At 39.3% G+C, this 21,550-nt stretch overlaps 2 protein-coding genes across 2 annotated transcripts; both read right to left on the reverse strand.

Annotated features, from left to right (window-relative positions):
- Positions 1 to 3,079: 3,079 nt before the first annotated feature.
- On the reverse strand, positions 3,080 to 7,248 carry fgf23 (fibroblast growth factor 23). Its single transcript, XM_042511625.1, has 4 exons — positions 7,014 to 7,248; positions 6,789 to 6,892; positions 5,516 to 5,997; positions 3,080 to 3,796 (listed from the first exon to the last, which is right to left on the reverse strand). The coding sequence occupies exons 1-3, from the start codon at positions 7,246 to 7,248 to the stop codon at positions 5,545 to 5,547; spliced, it is 792 nt and encodes a 263-aa protein (XP_042367559.1). The 3' UTR covers positions 3,080 to 3,796; positions 5,516 to 5,544.
- A 5,184-nt stretch (positions 7,249 to 12,432) lies between these two features.
- On the reverse strand, positions 12,433 to 18,471 carry LOC121961429 (fibroblast growth factor 6-like). The gene is made up of 3 exons (XM_042511418.1): positions 18,129 to 18,471; positions 17,494 to 17,597; positions 12,433 to 14,168 (listed from the first exon to the last, which is right to left on the reverse strand). Exons 1-3 carry the CDS (start codon positions 18,469 to 18,471, stop codon positions 13,992 to 13,994), a joined length of 624 nt encoding a protein of 207 aa, XP_042367352.1. The 3' UTR covers positions 12,433 to 13,991.
- Positions 18,472 to 21,550: the final 3,079 nt, after the last annotated feature.

The following is a 21,550-nucleotide window of genomic DNA, read 5'->3' on the forward strand; positions in this document are numbered from 1 at the left end:
CACTCTTTTTTTTGTCTCATATACACATTAAATATTCCTCCTCTTTTTTGTCTCTGTTTACGGGTGACCTTCACATGACACTCCTAAATGACCTATACAGTAGCATTTCAATTCCTCTAACGGTAGTTTCAGCATTCTTACTTCAGCATTCTTGCAGTTGCATAACAATTTTAACCTTGCTTGGACAGAGCCTTAAGGGCTCATGTCACATGAAACTTGTTCCCTATCCTAGCATTATAATCACACTTTAGCTGGAATCATTGTTCAGTTACAGAGATTTAGGTTACATACAGGCATATTTGGGATGGGTCAAAATTTGAGGTTTTTTGCCTTACTATACTATGTGATTTTCGGTCATTTATTCAACATGCTAAATTATACGTTTTTTGTCTTTTTTTGGCCATGTTTTAAACATGCTATGCTATGGCGCGTCTCTACGAGCTAAAATAAGCAGTTTTCAGCCATTTTTGGGACGGGTCAAAATTTGAGATTTTTTGCCATACTATACTATGCGATTTTTCGCTCATTTTTTCAACATGCTAAATTATGACTTTTTGGTAATTTTTTGGCGCTATTTTCAACATGCTATGCTATGGCGCGTCTCTATGAGCTATAAGAAGCAGTTTTCAGGCATATTTGGGGCGGGTCAAAATTTGAGATTTTTTGCCTTACTATACTATGCGACTTTTCGCTCATTTTGTCAACATGCTAAATTATGACGTTTTTTTGGTCATTTTTTGGCGCTGTTTTCAACATGCTATGCTATGGCACGTCTCTATGAGCTATAAGAATTGTTTTCAGGCATACTTGGGACGGGTCAAAATTTGAGATTTTTTGCCTTACAATACTATGCGATCTTTCTCTCATTTTTTTAGCATTCTAAATTATGAGTTTTTGGTCATTTTTTGGCGCTCTTTTCAACATGCTATGCTATGGCGCGTCTCTACGAGCTAAAATAAGCAGTTTTCAGCCATTTTTGGGACGGGTCAAAATTTGAGATTTTTTGCCATTTTCTGTGTGTTTTTTCACCATGCTATATTGTGACGTTTTTGGTCATTATTTCAACATGGTATACTATGACAGTTTTCAGCCTGTTTTTTCAACATATCATTTTTCAACATACTTTACTATGTTGTTTTGGGCTTAACGGTTGGCATCACAATTTCCTCCTCAAGCTCCAGAAACAGGGGTGGCTGATATCCGTACACACACTGGAAGGGAGAGAGAGACCTGTGGCTGAGACAGAGAGAGAATTAAGAGCATATTTAATCCAAATCAACTGATTGCTCTAAAGGGACGGATTCTGAGACACTGCACAGCCGAGTCCTGTCTCCAGCTCCTGGTTGTAAAGGTCCATCTGTCCATTAGACTGAAGTTGGATTAAAAAAAAAGGCTGGCCATGGCCCCAATAAGCCTACAGAGCCCCTTCTAAAACCGGGCAAACTGGCGACCCTGGTCTGACACAACGTCCTGAGGGAGTCCATGTAGACAAAAAACATGAGATAACATAACCTCTGCTGTATTAGAAACAGTTTCAGAAAATCAATCCACAATGGTAAGTGTACCTGTGTTTACATCAGAAGGAGGCCGTCCAGGGACAAAATCTATGGAGATGTGTGACCAAGGTCGGAACGGGCAGAGGGTGTAGCAAACCAGGAGGCCGCTGGCTGGAGGTCTTCTTTTGGGCACAGGTTAAGCAAGCAGCAACGAACTCTTGGACGTCCTCCTTCAGCCCTTTTTTGACATGTCATGTTTTGACATTTTTTGCAATACTATACTATGAAGATTTCGACAGTTTTTTTGACATGCCATATTATGACGTTTTGGGGCATTATTTCGACACGCTATACTCTGACGTGTCGCGACATGCTATTCTATGTTGTTTTCAGACATTTTTTTGACATTTTTTGACTTACTATGCTATGTCAATTTCTGTCATTTTTACGACATGCTATATTATTATGTTTTGGGGCATTATTTCGACATCCGATACTATAACAGAGGTGTTCAGGAAGCATCCTGATCAGATGCTATGTTTTTTTCAACCTATTTTTTTTTATCCATTTACTATTTTATGACATTGTCATTATGTTTTTGATGACATACATTTTGTACAACATACTACATTATAACATTTATGTCAAATTTTTGATGATACACTATTTTATGACATTTTTATCACATTTTGAAATTGTAAAATTGTCTTAAAACCATCATGGTATGGTCTGTCATGAACAATGTCATAAAAAGGCCATATTATAGCATACCTTCAAAAATGCCATAAAAACTTCATAAAATATTTTATACGTTTCATAAAAAGGTAGTATAGTGCTTCGTTATAAATATTATTAAAATGTCATAGTATAGTATGTCATTAAAAAAGTCTTTACACAATCAGTAGGATAATATTTTGTACAAAATATCATAAAAACATAATAATAATACCACAAAGTTTAATGGTAGTTTCTATGACTATTACAATATTACGTTTTAAGACATTTTTTACGACATACTACACTATGACGTTTTTGCAACATTTCTTGTGATACTATAACGTTTATATCATATTTTTAATGATATAATATGCTATGTTGTTTTTGACATTTTTTATGACAGTTTAGTTTGACTTTTTTATAGCAATTTTCACAAAAAATGACTTTTTTTTATAATTTTAATGGCATTATACTGTGATGTTTTTGCCAACATACTATGATTTCTTTTATTCATACCTTTGAGAAGCACCTTTTTCTGTGCTGGGAGCAGCGATTTCCTGGAACATATGCAGGTTCGCTGACAACTGCAACAGGGAAAGCCTTTTTCCCAAAATGTCAAACTATTCCATGAATAGGTCAAAGGTTTATTGGTGACTAATTTAACAGTTAGGTAAAGTAAAGACGGAACCAAGTGTATTTTTGGAGCGAAATGACTTCGTTGCAACTCATGTACCTGTTTGCTAATTAAGTGGAAGAGGTGTGAAAGTGCAGGATGTTCAGCTGTAATGAGTGGAACTGCTCAGTAACTGGGTCAGTGTTAAACGTGTTTACTCATTCATGACTTCCTCTCAGACAGCACCTTTTGACCAAATTAGCACACAAACGCTTGAACATCCTCACACATATAAAAGACACACCACACGAAACATATTTTCTTTAAGGTTTAATTTGTCCCAAACACTTTATCCACAACTCCAACTTATACATTCAAAGATCCACGGTTTCTTATATGTACATTTTACTGTAAAGTATCCTCATAAATACCATAAATAACAATAAAGGAATGGAATTAAATAAATAAATACTCTTTGGGACTGGTTTTAGTGTTTGCTGGTGGTGCCCAGCACCTGTAAAAATCACATAGCAATAGTTCAGATTTGATATCAAGATTTCTACTTTGTAAAGGCTGTTTACCCTGTAGTTATATTAATTCAAGTCAGGAGTTAGTTTGTACAAATGCACATACACAAACACAACAAATACTGCAATTGTAGTATAGTGTGATTGTAGTTTTGAAACATTTTTGGAATAAGTTCAAACTCAAAAAATATACATACATAAATTTCTAAGTCAGTAAACATAGGACTTTAAAACAAAGGTAAAACCTAAACCTTAACTCTATTAATTGCAACTCTTAAGTATATTCATATATATATATATTTTGGTTTAAAATCATGTCTGCCCAGTTACATATCAGTAGACAAAGCCTTCAGTCCTCCGGAGGTAAGCTAAGTTAGGCTTCTGTCTTCCGATAACGTCAGTGTCTCTTTGAAATGTGAGTTTCTCAGACCAGCTGTAAAAACCTCAAAGAGAAAATAGGGGAAAAAAAGTACACGTGTTGATTTTTTCTCAGCAAGACTGTTTGTTTCTAAGGCTCTGTTTGCTTTTGGTAAGCAATTGCATCCCTCTAAAATTAATCGTGTAGTACTTCAGGGGAACCAAACATGAATAATTCAATCCATTTTTATGGCCATTTCTCATCGGAGCTACAGCTCAACTGACTGTAATGGATGGGGATGGGAAATGGATTTGCATCACCCGTCTTGGCACTAAGCCGAGATATTTTATATTTAGTAATTTGTTTGTGCGGGGAAAAGACTCACATATAACATCAAAGTCCATTTTTGGTTGCAATGAAATCCCTCTATGCTCCATTTTTCATTAAAACTTTGTAAGTGTAAAAACACTCATATTTAAGAGGATGGATCCGTGGAAAAAACACACCCCTTTAAATAAATTTAAAGGACCATTGTGTGGGATTTATCTTTTGGCAGATATTGAATATAATATTCATTTTCGTTAATGTATAATCACCTGAAACTTTAAATGTGTGTGTTTTTGTTTGCTTAGATGAAGCATGTCCTCCATGATGCACCGCCTTGTTTCTACAGTAGCAGTTTAAACGTTAAAGTGAAAGCTATCGTAGGTTCTACTGCACCAGAGGTCGGCAACTTTTCCTATGAAAATAGCCATTTTTGACCCAAAAAGAAAAATCTAAAAAAAAATTGCTTGGAGCAGTAAAAGGTATTTGAGTCCTATCATGAAGGTAATTGCTTCTAAATTAGCCTATCGACATTAAAAATAGGTCTAAATAAGCAACCATTAATCTGTTTTACCACAAGGTGTCTGCTCTGCAGTGGGCTTTTCATGATTATGTGTTAAGAATTGGTGGTGAAAGAAAATAAATCTGTCTATTCATTATTAAATTCTCTGTTTTCCTCTGAGACTTGAGCTATGGGGACTCGAATTTAGCCACCGCTGTTGAGGTTCAGCAAAATTTAGAGGAAAAGGCACCATGTCGTAGGTGTAAAACAACTTTTAGTTGAGCAAAAAAAAACAACTAAACATAGAAAAAACAAAATGTGTAAACATTTTTGCAGTTGAAGAATATAACAATTTCTTTAGGCCTAAAAAAATGATAATGAAAATTAATGTAAAAAGGTTTCTTAATTCTAACAGGGATGATTAAAATGGTGAAATTTAGATTTTCCCTGGAAGGTTTACTAAACTCTTCTCAAAAAAGCTAAAGACCGACTGATTCTCAGACCACCCTGCCCATTTGTGACGACTGAGCCTCCTCATTTCCCCATTTTTTCTTCTTTTGTTTGCTTTATTTTAGTTTGATTTATTTATTTAGGGCTAATGAGCTGCATGTGGCTCCAGAGCTGCAGGTTACCGACCCCTGGACTAAATGCTTGGAAAGCAAGAGCGGAGCATTCAGGAGGTTGCAATGTGCCACTAGATGCCACCAAATCCTTTACACTGGTCCTTTAATTTATTAAATCGGCATCAATCTCAAATTATTGCGTTTTCAACAGTATTAGTGGTGCAAAAGGGGCTGTAAGCCAAGTCTGATATTTTGTGTAAAAACACAGCTTTTCTGAGTGAGCGATGACATTATTTAGTCACAATGACAAAGAAGAAACAATCTGAATCTCCTCTCAGTTTTTCAAAATAAAGTCTGACGTTTAAGCTTTTTCTTCGCGTATGATCACAAACTTAAAAGTAAAAGTTTGACTCACTTTTTTGTCCATTTCAGCCACCACTATGATCAGCCCATGGTCCCGGTGCTGCGAGGGCTGCCCGGGTTGGATGAGTGCACGTTCCAGGGGTCGTGGGTGGCCGGAGCCAGCGGCGTCTCCCGGGACACGTTGCGCCCATCGTCCCCGGCCTCCAACTCGGTCTCCACCTCCAGATCGGCGTCGTCCTCCGGCACGGCCCGGGAGTCCGAGCCCTCCTCGGTCTGACCCAGGTAGACGTTGTGCGGATCGGAGGGATCCACAACCTGATTCCTCTTCTCCCGGTGCAGCAGGAGGCGCTCCAGCGGCACCGTGTTCTTCTTGGGCAGGAAGAGGGAGGTCTGCGGCAGGTTCTGGCCCGCCGTGAACACCTGCCGGGAGCCCTCCAGGTTGAACAGGATGCCGGTCCGGCTGGAGTAGTACACGTCCCGGTTGTTCTCCAGGAGTTTGTGGTTGAACAGACAGTCGTCTCTGAGACAGATGGGCTGACAGGCAGAACGAGAGGGGAAGTGAATTCAACAACAGTAAAGGAACATCTTAGTTTAGCAAGATGCACGACATTAAATGCACTTTTTTGTCGGTTTAAAATATGCAAACTAACTAACAAATCAATGAATAAATAAATGAAATAAAAAATATTTTTCTTTCCAGTGTAAATCATTTTTTACCCTATATATCAGTGAGAAAGTATTCTCTCTTGTTTCGGTGAATCTTAAATAAACTACCAGCACGCAAAACTTCTTTGGAAAAGTGAAATGACTTTGCCAGTATCCGCAGTTTGTTTCCATAATATCAACACAACCATAAAAGAGAAATTCAGTGCATAAATTCATGCATAAACACAACACACCTTCGGTAAATTCTGTGCGTTAAAGGATAGAAAACGGTTTTAAATAGTCTATGATAATAAACTGATGCGAAAACATCCCATAGTTGCAGTATGTTTGAGCGCAAAGTGACGGCTCATAGGAAGCAATGTTAAAAACGATGCGTAAATCCACAAAATTGTGCTAAATGTGAAACCAAAAATGAACGTTAAGGAGATCCTTAGATCAATTCATAATAATAATAATAATAATAATAATAATAATAATAAACACAGTCGAAGAGGGTAAATAAATTGACGTTAAGACGTCCTACAGTTGCAGTTTATTTGTGCGTAAAAAGATTTTTTTCCCGAAATGGCGATGTTAAAGCCAATTTATGAGTTAAGTTAGATGAAAATTAAAACTTAAAAACACGGAGTCGATTGAATTAATTGAAATTATTGGCTTACGGAGCTGAATGGGTTGCCCTCCAGATCCATACACAGGTAACGGCTGCTTTTGACGCCGAGGATGGCGACGCGCTCCCTTGTTTCAGCCCTCAGTAAAATCACACCTGCAAGGTAAAAAAAAAAAAAAAAAGAAGAAGAAAATGCCAAAGAGCATTAAAAGACAGAACCACATATTAAACAGACATCTTCTTTAAAAAAAGAGAAAAAGAGAGAAAAAAAACTCACTGTATGAGCTCCTGACTGTAGTTCTGCGCACAGTGCCATCTAATCTGATCTCCAAGTAGAAATTGTTGAGATCTGTGGACGTCTGCAGGTGAATGTATCTCCTCGGGTTCCCCCAGTTGGACCCAACCAGCGGTGACGGGTTCGGGGCCGTTTCCCCGAGAGGAAATCCCTGGAGCACGGCGAGCAGGAGCGCCAGCACAGTGTCCCTCACCCCCAGTCTCCTGTTGACGTCCATCCTTGGAGCAAACCGGTGCTTTCCTCTGCGAGCTGCTGGGAGTTTTCAGATGCTCTGTTGTCCCAAAGTTTGGAGACAGTTCCTATTTAAAGGCCCCTGAGTGCCACTCCTGCTCACATCCTTTGCGTAAAAAAAAAGGAAACTCGCCCCCAAAGCAGATGTGCGGGTGTGCTGCAGCGGAAGGGCCACTTCCACTTCTGTCTGTTTATCCCGATGCTCTTGGTCAGTGTGGACTCTTATTTTTGGTCTTGACTCATCCACCTTCAGCATTATTCTAAGACTGTTTCCTAATGGTCCAAAGTCCACTGGCTCTGTTTTGTTTTGTCAAGACTGGAAACAGTGCATTGAGCAATGTACAGAAGAAAGACAAAAAGAAATGACATGCATGCAGAACCGTGAAAAAACAAAATGATATATGAATTAAATCAAGGATTAAATATATTTTTGTTTGTTATGTTAAAACGATTCGTGATAATTCCATAGTTTGGGTGGAATAATAAATTATTTGGTGATTAAGGAAGCGTCATTTATAATAGTTTATAGTTTTATTTCGTTGTCTGGAAGTTTAATCATAGTTTTAAACTCAGTTTACTGTTTTTACGCACCTGCCCAACTCGACAGTTTCACTATTTATTCCAGCAGAGGGAGCCACTCCCTCATGTAGTACAGTTTCACTGGGAGACTCTAGGAAGTTGCATTTGACTGGATTAACTATTTTGGGTTGCTAAAGTTTGAGCACAGGTCACATTAAACTGAATAACAGCATGAAGAAAACTCCTGATCTGGTTTTAGGGAATCCACGAACACTTCAACAAAGTTTCTGAGAAAATAAAATGTAACTCTAAATAAAGAAGTTAAAACCAAAGTTTATTTATTTAACTTTTTTTTGGCTTTGAGCACCACAAGTTGAGTGCCATGTAGTTCCATTACACTGGAGAGAAGGCAGACATCTCTACGACTGATATTTCTACACTCAGCAACTCACCAAAACAATCTAGACTGAAAAATACAACTACAGGTTAGAGGAAAAATATATATTTTTGATGTCTACCTTTAAATTTGAATACTTTAAATGTATTTTACTCATAACACTTGCACTTTATTTTAGTAGCTTTTTAAACGCAGGACTTTTTACAGAGTAGTTCCACACTGTGGTATTGCTACTTTCACTTAAGTTAAAGATTTTATTCCTCGCTGCTAGACACAAAAATCACCTGATCCAACGGAGCGGATGACACTTAACCAGCAACCAGTTAAAAAAAAACTTTTATTGTTATCTCAGGAATACAGTAGACTGCTGTGCACAGCACATACGTACAAAAATAAAAGGAAAAACTTTAATATCCTTACTTAGCATTGTCTGTTTTCAGAAACAATTAACTGAAGTTTGTTTCTTCTTAATTTACAGTCATCAGCAAACCAAAACTAAGGCAGAGGGTGAGGTATATGAGAACAGAGATGAGAGGAATACAGTGGACGCTCACTCCCTTCAGAGCAGGAGTTAAAAAAAAAACACATGAAGCACACACCCCTAATTAAGTTTGGGGCTCAGGCATGCTAAAAGTACATAAACATAAAAAAGATATTCCTCCTCTTGAATTAATTCAGATTTGATCTATGATAAGCTGTGGAAGAAAATAAAAAGACGACAGAGAAATCTGGATAAAATTTTTTGGTCAAAGCTGAAAAGGTGAGCTTTTTGTTTTTAGACACAGACCTTCACTCCTTTAGGGATCCAGCTCTATTTCTTGATGAAAAAAAGTGAGAAAACTCTATAATCAAGTAAGGTGCTGCTACAGACATCTTTGATCGTGAGGCGGATGAGAGAAGTGCTCGTTGCTGTGCATGCGTTAAGTTCACTTCCACACCTTCCTCAGCTGAAAACGTTGATTTTTGTTTGCTACGTCAGCCAAAAAAAAACGACGGTTTACTCCTGACAAGAAATGTACATCTGTGCTATTTCATGCAGCCTCATCTACAGCAGCAACAAGTCGGTTTGTTTTTGAAACTTTGAGCTAAGCTCCAGATAAGATTTGCATCTTGGCACTCGCGCACGCACACACACACACACACACACACACACACACACACACACACACACACACACACACACAAATCCTGCAAACAGAAAGAGCAAGAGATTTATCTGTTAGAAAAATACTGTTATGAATGGATCTGTGCGTCAAAGACAATTGAGCAGCAGGTGATACTGTGTCAGTTTGTGATGTTGGGGGCCGGGCGGTGCCCAGCAGCAGCAGCAGCAGTGGGCACGTCCTGAGGATGGCAAGGGTGCCGTCCTGCAGCAGGAGAGGAGAGGTGAGGCTCTGCGTGACTGTGCGCTCTGGCTGCTCCTTACACACTGCATTAACTCTGCAGATGTCCCCTCCCCAGAAATATCCCAAAGCAAGTACTTGGGAAAGGGAGAGGACAGCATGTTGTGGAGCTGAATTTTAAAGAGGTGGGCTCAATAAATCCATAAAGGGAAGTAGGATTGCTAAAAAAATCTGCAAAGATAAGAGCTGTCTATTGTTTTGAGAGAGCAACTCTTGAGCCATAATCTGTTAATGCTTTTAACTAAATATACCGCCACGTGGTTTTATGCCTCCGTGCACCAGTTAAGCTGCACTTACAGTTTACATCCATGTTTGTGAAAACATGGACGCTTCACACGCAGAACATCTACACAAACAGCACAGTTTCAAGGTGGGCACCCAAGGTTCATAAGCTATGGCAAACAACATGTTTTATGAAGTCACCATGACCTTGACCTTTGACCTTCAACCATCCAATTCTAATCAGTTCATTCTTGAGTCCAAGTGGACGTTTGTGCCAAATTTCAGGAAACTCCCTCAAGGCCATCTTCAGATATTGCGTACACGAAAATGAGACAGATGCAAGGTCACAGTGACCTTGACCTTTGACCCCCAAACTCTAATTAGCTCATCCTTTAGTCTACTCAAACGTTTGTGTCAAATTTGAAAAAAAAAATCATTTAAACTGTTCTTGAGATATTGCATTCAAAAAATGAGACAGATGAGGTCACAGGGACCTTGACCTTTGACCACCAAAATCTGATCAGCTCATCCTTAAGTCGAATTGACTTGTGTCAAACTTAAAGAAAAATCATTCAACATGTTCTTGAGATATCGCATTCACAAGAACATGCCAGATGGACTGATGGACGACCAAAAAACATATTCATATTGTCTCCGGCCTCAACTATCGATGGCGTGGAGACATAATAAAGTGTTTCCCGCATGAAAAAGATACTTCAAATTCCTATTTCATGGAAACAGCACGACCCATATAGACGACCACCCTGGCCACTGGGGTTGGGGCCAAGGCTGGTCCGTGATTCTGACCTTGAACTAAAAAAGGCTGAAAGGAGAGGAGGAAGCTCCTGGGTTACGGCTGGAATCCCAAGGTCCCTGCCTGCAGCGGGTGAGGGGGGTAAGGGACGAGCAGAGGTGGGCGGCGAGGGGTGACAGAGCTCAAAGGAGGGGGAATCAGGTATGTAGGAGGCCTGTCAGCCTAGCAGATTCACATTCCTGCAGGGGGTTTGACGAACAACAACAAAGACAGCGGGCCGGCTCACTCGCATGCGTCTTTTCCTGGATTTAAATAGTCCTGCTTCCTCTCTAAACACAAGAACGGACAGAGGAAGCAAGATTTGGGTTTTCAAGTCAAGAGCTGCAGAAACAGCAGGGGCAGATGTGTGATGTAAGATTCTCCGAAACTGAGTAAAGCAAAACAAAATTCCTTGGAACATGTTACATGACATTGTTTGAATGGGACAATATACGGTTTCAATACAGACCACGTTTAAAAGCGCTCGCTATAATTTGATTGTGGTAAATTTCCATTATCGGGATATGCTGATATTTTTAAACTCATTTTGGCCAGTTGCCAATGCTGATACCGATATATGCAAATATTTTTTTCCACCTAGATTACTACTTTAACCCTGGTTACATGTAAAACAGGCCATATTTTGGGTGATGCTCTTAAGACAATCCAAAACCAGGGAAAATCTGACCTTTTTCAACTAATTAAAGCTGCATAATAAAAGCGTCATCTTGTCAGCCTATCATATCGGCAGAAATGTTCATTTCTGACCAATTCAGATATTTCATTTGGTTGTATGCCTCTGCAAATGACTCCAATTGTGCTTCCAGTTTACATCCATGTCCGTGAAAACATGGATGCTTCACACACATCTTCAACCCAGCAGCACAGAAGATCTTTACAGTCAGCAGTTTTAAAGTGAACACCCAAGATTAGTGTCACCAATTCAGGATCTTTACAAATTTTCTGTATTACGCCGGTGAATAATGGCCAGAAAATTGTTATGTAGAATATTATCATGTCACAGTGAAGATGACCTTAGACCATCGTCAGCACTTCATTCATGTGACATTTTCGTCATAATAAGCGAATTACTTCTTAAGTTATGGCCTGAAATATGTTTTGTGAGGTCACAGTGACCTTCGAACACCAAATTCTAATCAGTTCATTGTTTAGCCCAAGTGGACGTTTGTGCCAAATTTGAAGAAACTCCCTAAAGGCCTTCTTGAGATACTGCAGTCACAGGAATGAGACAGCTACAAGGTCACAGGGACAGAGCTTTTGAGTGTTTTTGCGATATATCGCATTCACAAAAATGACATGCCTGTGGAGTCAGTTTAACCTTGATCTTTGTCCACCAATATCTAATAAGTTCATCACTGAGTCAGAGTAAATGTTTGTGTCATATCTAAAAAAATCCCATTAAGGAGTTCTTGATATTGCATTCACAAGAATGAGAGAGAAAGGTCAAAGAGACCTTTGTACTATGACCACCAAAATCTGTTTTCTGTTGTGTCCAAGTGGACGTTTATGCCAAATTTGAAGGAATTCCTTCATGGTCTTCTCAAGATATAAAGTTAATGAGAATGGGAGAAACAAAGGAAGAGACTAACAACCCAAAAACACGATGCTTCTGGCCACAGCCATCGCCAGCGCAGAGGCAAAAAAATGCAAAAGATCCTTATCAACCACTGGCTCACTTCATATTCAAAGATGTGATAACATTTTTAAAAATTGAGAAGCTTGGATATTTTAGATTAATTGTTTTTCACTTAAATTCACTTAAAAAATGTTTCTAAAAATGTAAGGTAAAGTGATTCCAGTATGTTTTAGTGCCAAGAGTTTTAAGCATATTTTGATAATTATCAGGATATCACAATTATTTTGCACAGGAGAATGAATTTTTTCATCGTTCCACATTAATAAATAAATCAATATGACAGCAGTGAGTATGCAAAGTGCGGTACATGTAAACTGCGATTATGCATACCAATACTCGTACAATTTCAAAAGTGCTTCTATGTTCTGTTAACCCCTCAAATTTAAAAAAAATCAAGCTAAAACTCAAACATTTCTCACACCGTGCATGCAGTCCACCAGCTGCACTGTCCTTTAGTCCTCCAGGGAACACATGATTGACTCCTCCGTAATTGCATTTAAAACTATCTGCCTCCAGCTCCCAACACCTCGCTGCCACTGCAGTGCTGCTGCAGAGCACACAGACAAACTGAGAGGAAATGGCCCAGGGTGCGCACATACTCCACCGAACACACAATGATAAATCAAAAGAAACAAAACGCGTGGGAACGATTTGTACCAAAGCATTCAGGCACCATCATCGATGGCCAACTGTGCAAACCGAACTCTTTTTCTGCGACAAAGCAGCGTAAAAAGCTCCTGAATTCTTTTACATTTGCAAGTATTTACATTGTTTTCATTGGTTTTAATGGACATCATTTCAACAGCAGCTAAAGCTTTGCATACACAGCAACCTGCATTACTGTAGGAGCTCTGTCCGAGACAATGTGTAGGTTTCTACTGTGCACTCGCTATCTATCCATTCAGCCGATTCTTGTGCAAGCCAGGTCCAAACCAAAATTCCCCCCATGCTTGGATAGTTAAATATTCCACCCTGTTTATTAGCTGGCACAGTCAAACTTATGGCCTCGTGCCACTCTCTATGGCCGACCACTCTCCGGTCTCAACCACAGATTGTATATTACTTAATCGATCTAATTACAGAAAAGAAAATAAACCAGAGATAGTCAACCCCCCCTCCCCTTTCTGAGGCCCTCTCCGGAGTGTCAGCCCTATTTCTGACTCCGGCGGGTGTCTCTTACATGCAAGTTTAAGGGGGCCACAAGTGGGAACACCAAGGCACCTTTAAATCGTGCAGCAAAGGTAGTGCATTTAAGTTTTCCCCACTGCCGGACATCGATAATCGAGCAGGGAGCCATCAAGCGCTCAAAAAGGTTTTCCAAAAAAAAAAATCATAAACTTAGCAGATATTTGAGCAGAAGTCCATGCATCCCTTAATCTAGTAAAGTGGTTCTTTGAGGTAATAAAAAGTATTCATTTCACTCTTTAAAAGCACAGGATATAGCTCATCCTCCATCTCAAAAAAGGAAGTGACACGTAGTTCAGTTACAGCAAGCACCAAGGTAAAGTGAGACAGGCAAAGGCTTTGACTCTCCCCGTCCATAAAAACAATAAGCAGCACAGTACATATACAAAGATAGCTATCCAAATATACAGATATATATAAACAGAATAAATATTTGTGTTTTCTCTAGCAGTCCATCGGTGTGTGTGTGTGTATGTATATCACGACTATGCATTTCTATATTACCTGGAAGAACATCCACATGTGCAAATTATTGAGTTATTGCCAGTTTCTCTCATAGTCGCGGGAGGAAGTGTGTGACGGTCATGGCGGTGGTGGCCTTGTTGCCTCTCTTTACGCGGCCATGCTTGCTGAGGGCGATGTAGAAGCCCTTGTAAACAAAAGACTCATAGGCGTTGTAGTTGTTGGGCAGCAAAGTCTCCTTGAACTTGCACTCGTCCACGAAGAATCTCTAAAAACGTAACAAAAGAAACAGTGTTAATAACTCTCATAGCAGATGCAGGATGAACATTCAACAAACAGCCTGGAGAGCAGATTGCAAAAAGATACCAGCTTCCCGTTTTTGCTCTTATAACTCATAAACCAATCCCACGTACGCTGACAAGAGAAAAATTTAAAATATTGCAAATACTTACAAGGGGAGATGCAACTAAATAAGCAATTATCAAATGCTAAACAACAGCTATTAGACAGAATTAGAAAACATTATTGTTGAGCAGAAGTTAACTGAAAGTTTGACACATATTTTTCAATATTACTTACCACATTTGGATGAAGTTTTTTAATCTGTTGTAATGGCCATGAGGCCACAGCTTGACATTTTAGTACCAAAAAGATATCGGAGTTTCGACACCAGCACAAAACAGCACTTTTACTTTCCTCAAAATAAAATATTGAACATATTTCCCATCAAATCCATTTTATTTATTTACCAACAGAAACTTAACTTCTCAAATGTTAAATGTTGATTGAACACAAGCAGAAATACAACTCTGTCAAAACAAAGCAGCGATCAAAGCTTAACGCTGCAGTTTGTAACTTTTAAAAAGTAATTTAAAAAGTAAAGAAAAAAATCGTGTCTGAATCAAAGTCAGAATTCTGTTACTGTGTTGCCGATTTCTCACCCCAAGTATTTTTTTAGTGTACTGTTTAGCTGTAAAATGAGAAGGTTTGGGCCAGAGCACAATTTCTCATTTTACAGCTAAACAGTACACTAAAATATGTTTCTGAAAACATTCGAGACTAGTAATGGGCATTGCAATGACAGAATCTTGATTCATATTTGATCAGTGTTGCTTAGTCTGATAGTCTGACTGCCGTTCACAATCCATAATTAACAATTTTGACAGCATTAGAGACACTTCAGCTCTGACTGGTTATCGTTCAGGTGCGGTGGATTCTTGTAAATACCATTAGAAGTACTATGATCATCTGTCTCATGCAGTACTGTCAGGATATAGAGACCGTTTCAGAAAATAGAACAAAAAGTAGTTTTTATCATTAGTATCAACTACAGCTCTAAACGAATTTGTTATTTTTTTAAATAATGATTTATATCAGACACTGCTGAAGGGAATTAATCTAAGCAAGTAGACTTGGTACTTTTAGTCCTGAATGCTACAAGAAAGTATTAACGTTTGATGGCCAGCCCTGCCTAACATTACAATGGTCTCTTTTAAATAAAGCTAAAGAAACTGATCCCCGAGGCTCATTATACAACAACAGCACAGTCATCAATCATTAAATACTATATCAACTAATACATACTGTACATTCGGGGTGTACATCTCAAATTTTCTTACAATACAAAATTATATAAATTCTTGGTGATATCAGAAAATACCGCACCGTTGTCCAAAGTCTGTCACAATATGATTTCGATTCATTGTCACTCTGTGATCAATATGTGACAATATCAGTAATATCCTCATCGTCTTTTTTATTGGCTGCTTACCATTAACTGTCCGCTGCTGGGTCTCTAGCACTGTTTGAATGTTTAGAAAGGTGAACACACATGCAAGGGAAAACGTAAAATAAAGGCACATATTAAAGACGATATGTATCGATGTTTTCACTTTGCATTCATAATATTGGATAATTGATATATCAGTCCATTATTATGTATCATAACAGCCCTTGTATACACTGTATACTGTGTATATACTCTAATAATGTCCTGTATACAGTATAAAAGACTCTTTTTTTATTATTCAAAGCTGTTGTTCCTAACCAGTGTTGGGACACCCTCAAAGGAGTCACAAATTACATGTGAGGGGTCATTACAATTAACTGTACAGAAATGTTCTGAAATGTTTTCTTGTGAAATACTAACTTTAATATCTGAATGCTTCTAAAACTCTTACAAACAAGAGTTTTAGAAGCATTGGGTCAAAATTGCTGCATTTTAAGTCGAGGCAACTAAGGAACAACTGATTGAAAGTTTCACAGAGTTCTTTTCTCAAAACGTATTAGTTTTCTGTTTCAGTGATTGTTCCAAACAATCACTGAAAATTATGTTTTACAGTGTATTTCATTAGTTTATTAGAATTCATTACTTTTGGGGAAAAGTTCATTATCTGCTTCAATGAACTTGGTAAGAAATACACAACATGTGTCAATACACAGATGTATAAATTAGCTAAATTTGCATTAACATGTTATATGTGTAATATACACCTACTTGGGCAACTCCACTGTACAATGAGTACTTTTGATATTTAAACTACATTTTGTCAATAATATATCTGTACTTTTAATTAAGAGCAGTAATGAGTGCTTTTAATGAAGTACTTTTATATTGTGGCATTGCTGCTTTTCTTCAGTGGTGGAAAATAAGTACATAAACTCAAGTATAAGAATTTTAATTTTCTGCAATTTTATTATAATGACCTTCACTTTTAACAGCTGCAACATTAAAATACATCAATAATTAAATTCTAATAATATATTTTATTGTGGAATGGGCCATTTTCCATAATGACCACTTTTACTTTTGGTATTTTAAGTATATTTCGATGTTATGTCACCTAAGTACAGTGTTAGTACTTGTAATGGAGTACTTTTATTATGTGGTAATGCTGCTTTCACTCTGGTGGAATGTTACTATATACATCAAGTACTGTACATTAGAAAAACTTTGAGGTACTTGTACTTGTGTATTTTAATTTTCTGCAACTTTATCCCTTGTTTTCCTCTACACTTTAGAGGCAAACATTGTACTATCTTCAGGACTACATTTATTTGATAACTTTAGTTACTTCGCAGATTCAGGTTAATAACAAAAAATAATCAACAAAAAAATGATGATGCATTATTGTAGGTTAATATTAAACTTTACTGATCTTCTAGGGAAAATTCACAAGCGACTCTGCACTTTATACAGTCATTAAAATGAGCTGCAGCTTTTTCAGTTGCAACACTAAAATGCATCAATAATTATAATCTAATAATATAGTATATTTTATTGTAAAATGGAACATTCTGCATCACGAACGGTTTTATTTTGGTACTTTAAGTATATTTGCTGCTATTTGTACTTTTACTTCAGTAAAAACTTGAATGCAGGACATTTACTTGTAACAGAGTATTTTTACACTGTGGTATTAGTAAAAGGTCTTCTGACACAGAAACCCCCCATCATCATCAGAGCATATTAATAACACAACAGCGCTCATAAACCCTCGGATGCAGCAGCTCCATGAACTCATCTTACACCCGGCAGGATGTGTGTGCGCGTATGAGTGTGTGCGTGTGTGTGGAGTTCCGCACAAACGTACCGTCCCGTATAACCTTCCCCTGCTGTTCATTGCGACAAACAGCTCACTCCTCACCCCGAACATGCTGATCACTCCTCGGTCCACGGTGGAGATCTCTATCAGACCTGAAGGAAACACAATGTTAGGAGCGCAAACACACACAAACACACACACACACACACACACACACACACACACACACACACACACACACACACACACACACACACACACTGCAAAGTCGAGTAACTGGCCTCTGCAGCAGTGATGGGTGTAACCTTGCAGGTGCATTGCGACTGGATGCTGCTGCTCAATTACCTCTTTGGAATAATTGCAGTTTAACCATGAGTGCAGTTTACAGCGTGCTGAGTGGAGGTCTGTGTGTGTGCGTGCGTGTGTGCGTGCTGCTGCAGCGGGACGCAGGGTAAAAATAAGTGAGCGTCTAAACTGGGTCCAAGCATTCATGTCATGTTTTTGGCTTGGGAGGATATTTCGCACTGCAGGATGTAAGGGCTCAGCACACTGTTTTTGCTTTCGGAAACTTTCAACCATGCCGACACGTCTTATTAAATATCATGCAAAGACACCGCTCTAACTTTTACACGCATAGGGTTACACTGTTTTCGGCTCCGGCGCTTTTGCCGGATGTAACTCACTGTATTGGTTCTCATTGTGTGCACCGCTTATCCTGCCATCCGGGAGCACCTGCAGGTGAAACCCAATGCCCACGTTGCAGTACAGTCGCCGCACTCTTTTGATACCCTGCAAATAGTCACTCTCCCAGTTCAGCTCCGCTTTGCCCCCGTTTATACCCAGATAGGAGCGGGAGAAGAGCGTCTCCCACTTCTTCTCCAATAAAGTCGCATTAGTCCTGCTCGGAATCGGATAAGATGAAACGATCCCCCAGAGAGAAGTCCACAGTACAAGAACTGCTGCCAGCGTCCGGTGCGTCCTGGCCCCGTTGGACATACTGTAGAGGCACCTCTGCGCAACGGCCATCCAGTTTACCTTTGGGGCACGTGGTCAAAGTTACCTGCCCTAAAAATCTTCTTATTTTTTGTCCTTTGGCATGGTGATGGTGGTGGTGGTAAAGGCTTATTTTGGGATCAAGGCAGATCAGGGCCCCATAGCCCGAGATCTGAGCAGGAGGAGAGGGACAGAGCGCGTCGGAGCTTGAATTGGTGCCGGTGGCGATGATCATCTTTCGCCGCTCCGCGCCGCTCTGTACAGGCAACGCTGGTTGTGGAGGGGACACACCACTCACCGCAAAACCAGCTCACCTTGCCCCCCGACTCTCACATCCTAAAATGACATCACTGTGACTTCACCGCTGCACCCCCCCATCAAAAGTAGGAGATGGGAGGAGGAGGAGGAGAGTTACAGGACCCCAGCAGCAGCAGCAGCAGTTCTGATAGGACTGATGGGGGGGGTGCTGCACCTTCACATCAGCCTTAAAAAAAGCCAGAGAGAATAGGAAGAAGCGTTTCCTGTGGTGCGTTTCAAAATAAAACCCGCATCAGTGTGGCTGTGTTCCAACTCTTGCAAGTTTAAAATGCTTCAGCAAGTCCCTGGATCACCTCGTCTCCAAAAATATCCAAACCGAAATAAATAAATGACACATTTAAAAAAAAAAAAACCTGAGTAAATGCTTCCGTACAACGCGCACACAGTTGTTGAGGAGTATAAAAATTATGTGAAACATTTGCTATGGCCTCCATAGTTTTAAGATGACCGGTGTTCAACCGGTGAATCAACCGGTGTTTTTAAGAAGACGTCAGGACATTTTTAGCCATGTTTGTAGCCACAAAACCAGGATTTTTTAACGAGATGTTTGGGCATTTCCAGCTATGTTTGTGGCAACAAAACCAGGAACTATTTCAACAACACACCAGGAAATTTCCAGTTGTGTTTGTGGTGACAAAACCGAGTATTTTTAACAAGACATCAGGACATTTCCAGACATATTTGTGGTGACAAAACTGGAAATTTTTAACGAGATGTTTGGGCATTTCAAGGTGTGTTTGTGCCGACAAAACCAGGTATTTTTTTTATGAGAAATTGGGACATTTCGAGTCTCGCTTGTGCTGACAAATCAGAAATTATTTTAACACATTAGGAAGTTTGCAGTTGTGTTTGTGATAACAAAACCAGGTCATTTTAGCAAGATGTCTAGACATTTCCAGCCAAAACTGGGTATTTTTTAATGGGAAGTTGGGATATTTGCAGACGTATTTGCAGTTACAAAACTGGGTATTTTTAGAACGGTGTCAGGACATTTCCAGCTGTGTTAGATGTGATAAAATGCAGGTATTTTTTATGAGAGGTCAGGACATTTCCAGCTATGTTAGATGTGATAAAATGCAGGTATTTTTTATGAGAGGTCAGGACATTTCCAGATGTGTTTGTAGCAACAAAAGCAGGTATTCTTAATGAGATGGGACATTTCCAGCCATGTTTTTGATGACAAAAACTGGCATTTTTATGAGGCTTGTGGACCTCTCCAGCTGTGTTTGTGGTGACAAAACTGGGTATTTTGCAAAGTCGGGACATTTCCAGCTATTGATTGTAGTGACAAAACTGGGTATATTTTACAAGTGAAATTTCCAGGTGGGTTTGTGGTGAAAAAACAGAGTATTTTTAACAAGATGTCAGGACATTTCTAGCCATGTTTTGGTGACAAAATCAGGCATTCTTATGGAGGCATTGGCACAATTCAGGAATTCAGGTTTGCAAACCCCTAATATTCTCCCCAAACTATGTTAGTCTGTGTTTTTATTTTGAAGGTAATCTAACCTATTTTCTCAGTCTTCCTGAAGCTAATCGTGGCTGACCTGACGCAGCTCTTTCTCACATGGGAGACCTGCAGGAGGGGTGGGTGTGTGTGTGTGACTTTCATTGGCGTTGAGCAATCATGGGATGGATGGATGGATACTGTGTCCAGAACCCAAATCGGGACGGTGGTCATATGTCCTGGCAGCCTGCTGCCTTATTTAGAAGGAAGGTGTAAAAACAGTTACAGCCAGTCACAGGAGAGCAAATGGCAATCCTGTCTGACACTTCCTTAGCTGTTTGCTCAGGAAGTTTACACAACCAGATATTTTGCCTGGTCAGATTGCGCGTTATTATTGTAAGTAACACACCCAGCGACTAACATAATAATATATCCTGCATGAATCAAATGCATGGCATTGTTTGGAGTTCAGGTCCAGAAATAAAGCGGTTAAAGAAGTGCAGCTGATGATCAAAATCAGGCAGAAAGCGCCATTCTTTTTTTAGCAAAACTACATTTTGTTTTTGGTCTAAAATGTGGAAAAAAAAGTAAAGCAGATAAAAATATGCTCAGTGTGCTCAGCTGAACCTCCTTTACATCCCTGTTTGCATCCCATCCTGCAGGGTGCTGGTAGGAGATGAGGCCTCGGGGGAATTCCCAGCGCGTCACAGAGCACCAGGCTCTGGGGCCCAAAGGTGCTCTCGGCTGCCATGGGAGCCTCAAGCCCACCTTAGCAACCAGAGAGGCCGTGTTGCTGATAAACAGCAGTGGCAGCCCATAATGGAAAAACAATAAACAAACAAAACATCTTACATATCTTAGAAAGTGGAGATACACAAACTGCAACAGAAATGTATTTATACATGTTGACAATCATTAAAAATGTATTAGTTGCATCATTACTGCATGGAAAAATGTATTTCTATACATTTAATATTTAAAGTATGCACATATGTAGTAAAAGAGAAACAGGACCCTTTAGTCCCACTGGAGTAGATAGACTGGACCATCAAATTAATGATTTGCTGTGTAAGCACATGACTATGCAATCCAAGGCAACCAACAGCCTGAATAGACAAAACTACTGGGTTATTGACAGAGTGTAACTTCAATCAATGGAGAGTGGGCACCGTTAATGAGACGGTGCTGAGCTCTGGAGATTAATTCAGTGAATACCGTTATACTGGCTGAGGCTGCTTTTTACGGGAGGGTAATGCATTCTCTAAAAGAAAAATAAATCTGCTGTTTTTATGAATAAACAAGATTATTATTTGTGAATTTTAAGAAAAGTTTTCATGGAGAAAAAAA

Source organism: Plectropomus leopardus, chromosome 22, assembly GCF_008729295.1.
Source record: "Plectropomus leopardus isolate mb chromosome 22, YSFRI_Pleo_2.0, whole genome shotgun sequence".
NCBI classification, from domain to species: domain Eukaryota; kingdom Metazoa; phylum Chordata; class Actinopteri; order Perciformes; family Serranidae; genus Plectropomus; species Plectropomus leopardus.

Coding starts and splice junctions, on each gene's coding strand:
- fgf23 (XM_042511625.1), bottom strand. CDS start 7,248: ATGGACGTCAACAGGAGACTGGGGGTGAGGGACACTGTGCTGGCGCTC. Junction 6,893..7,013: donor TACAGTCAGGAGCTCATACA/GTGAGTTTTTTT, acceptor TTTACCTTGCAG/GTGTGATTTTACTGAGGGCT. Junction 5,998..6,788: donor AGGGCAACCCATTCAGCTCC/GTAAGCCAATAA, acceptor TCTGCCTGTCAG/CCCATCTGTCTCAGAGACGA.
- LOC121961429 (XM_042511418.1), bottom strand. CDS start 18,471: ATGGCCGTTGCGCAGAGGTGCCTCTACAGTATGTCCAACGGGGCCAGG. Junction 17,598..18,128: donor ACACAATGAGAACCAATACA/GTGAGTTACATC, acceptor TGTTTCCTTCAG/GTCTGATAGAGATCTCCACC. Junction 14,169..17,493: donor GGGGAAGGTTATACGGGACG/GTACGTTTGTGC, acceptor TTACGTTTTTAG/AGATTCTTCGTGGACGAGTG.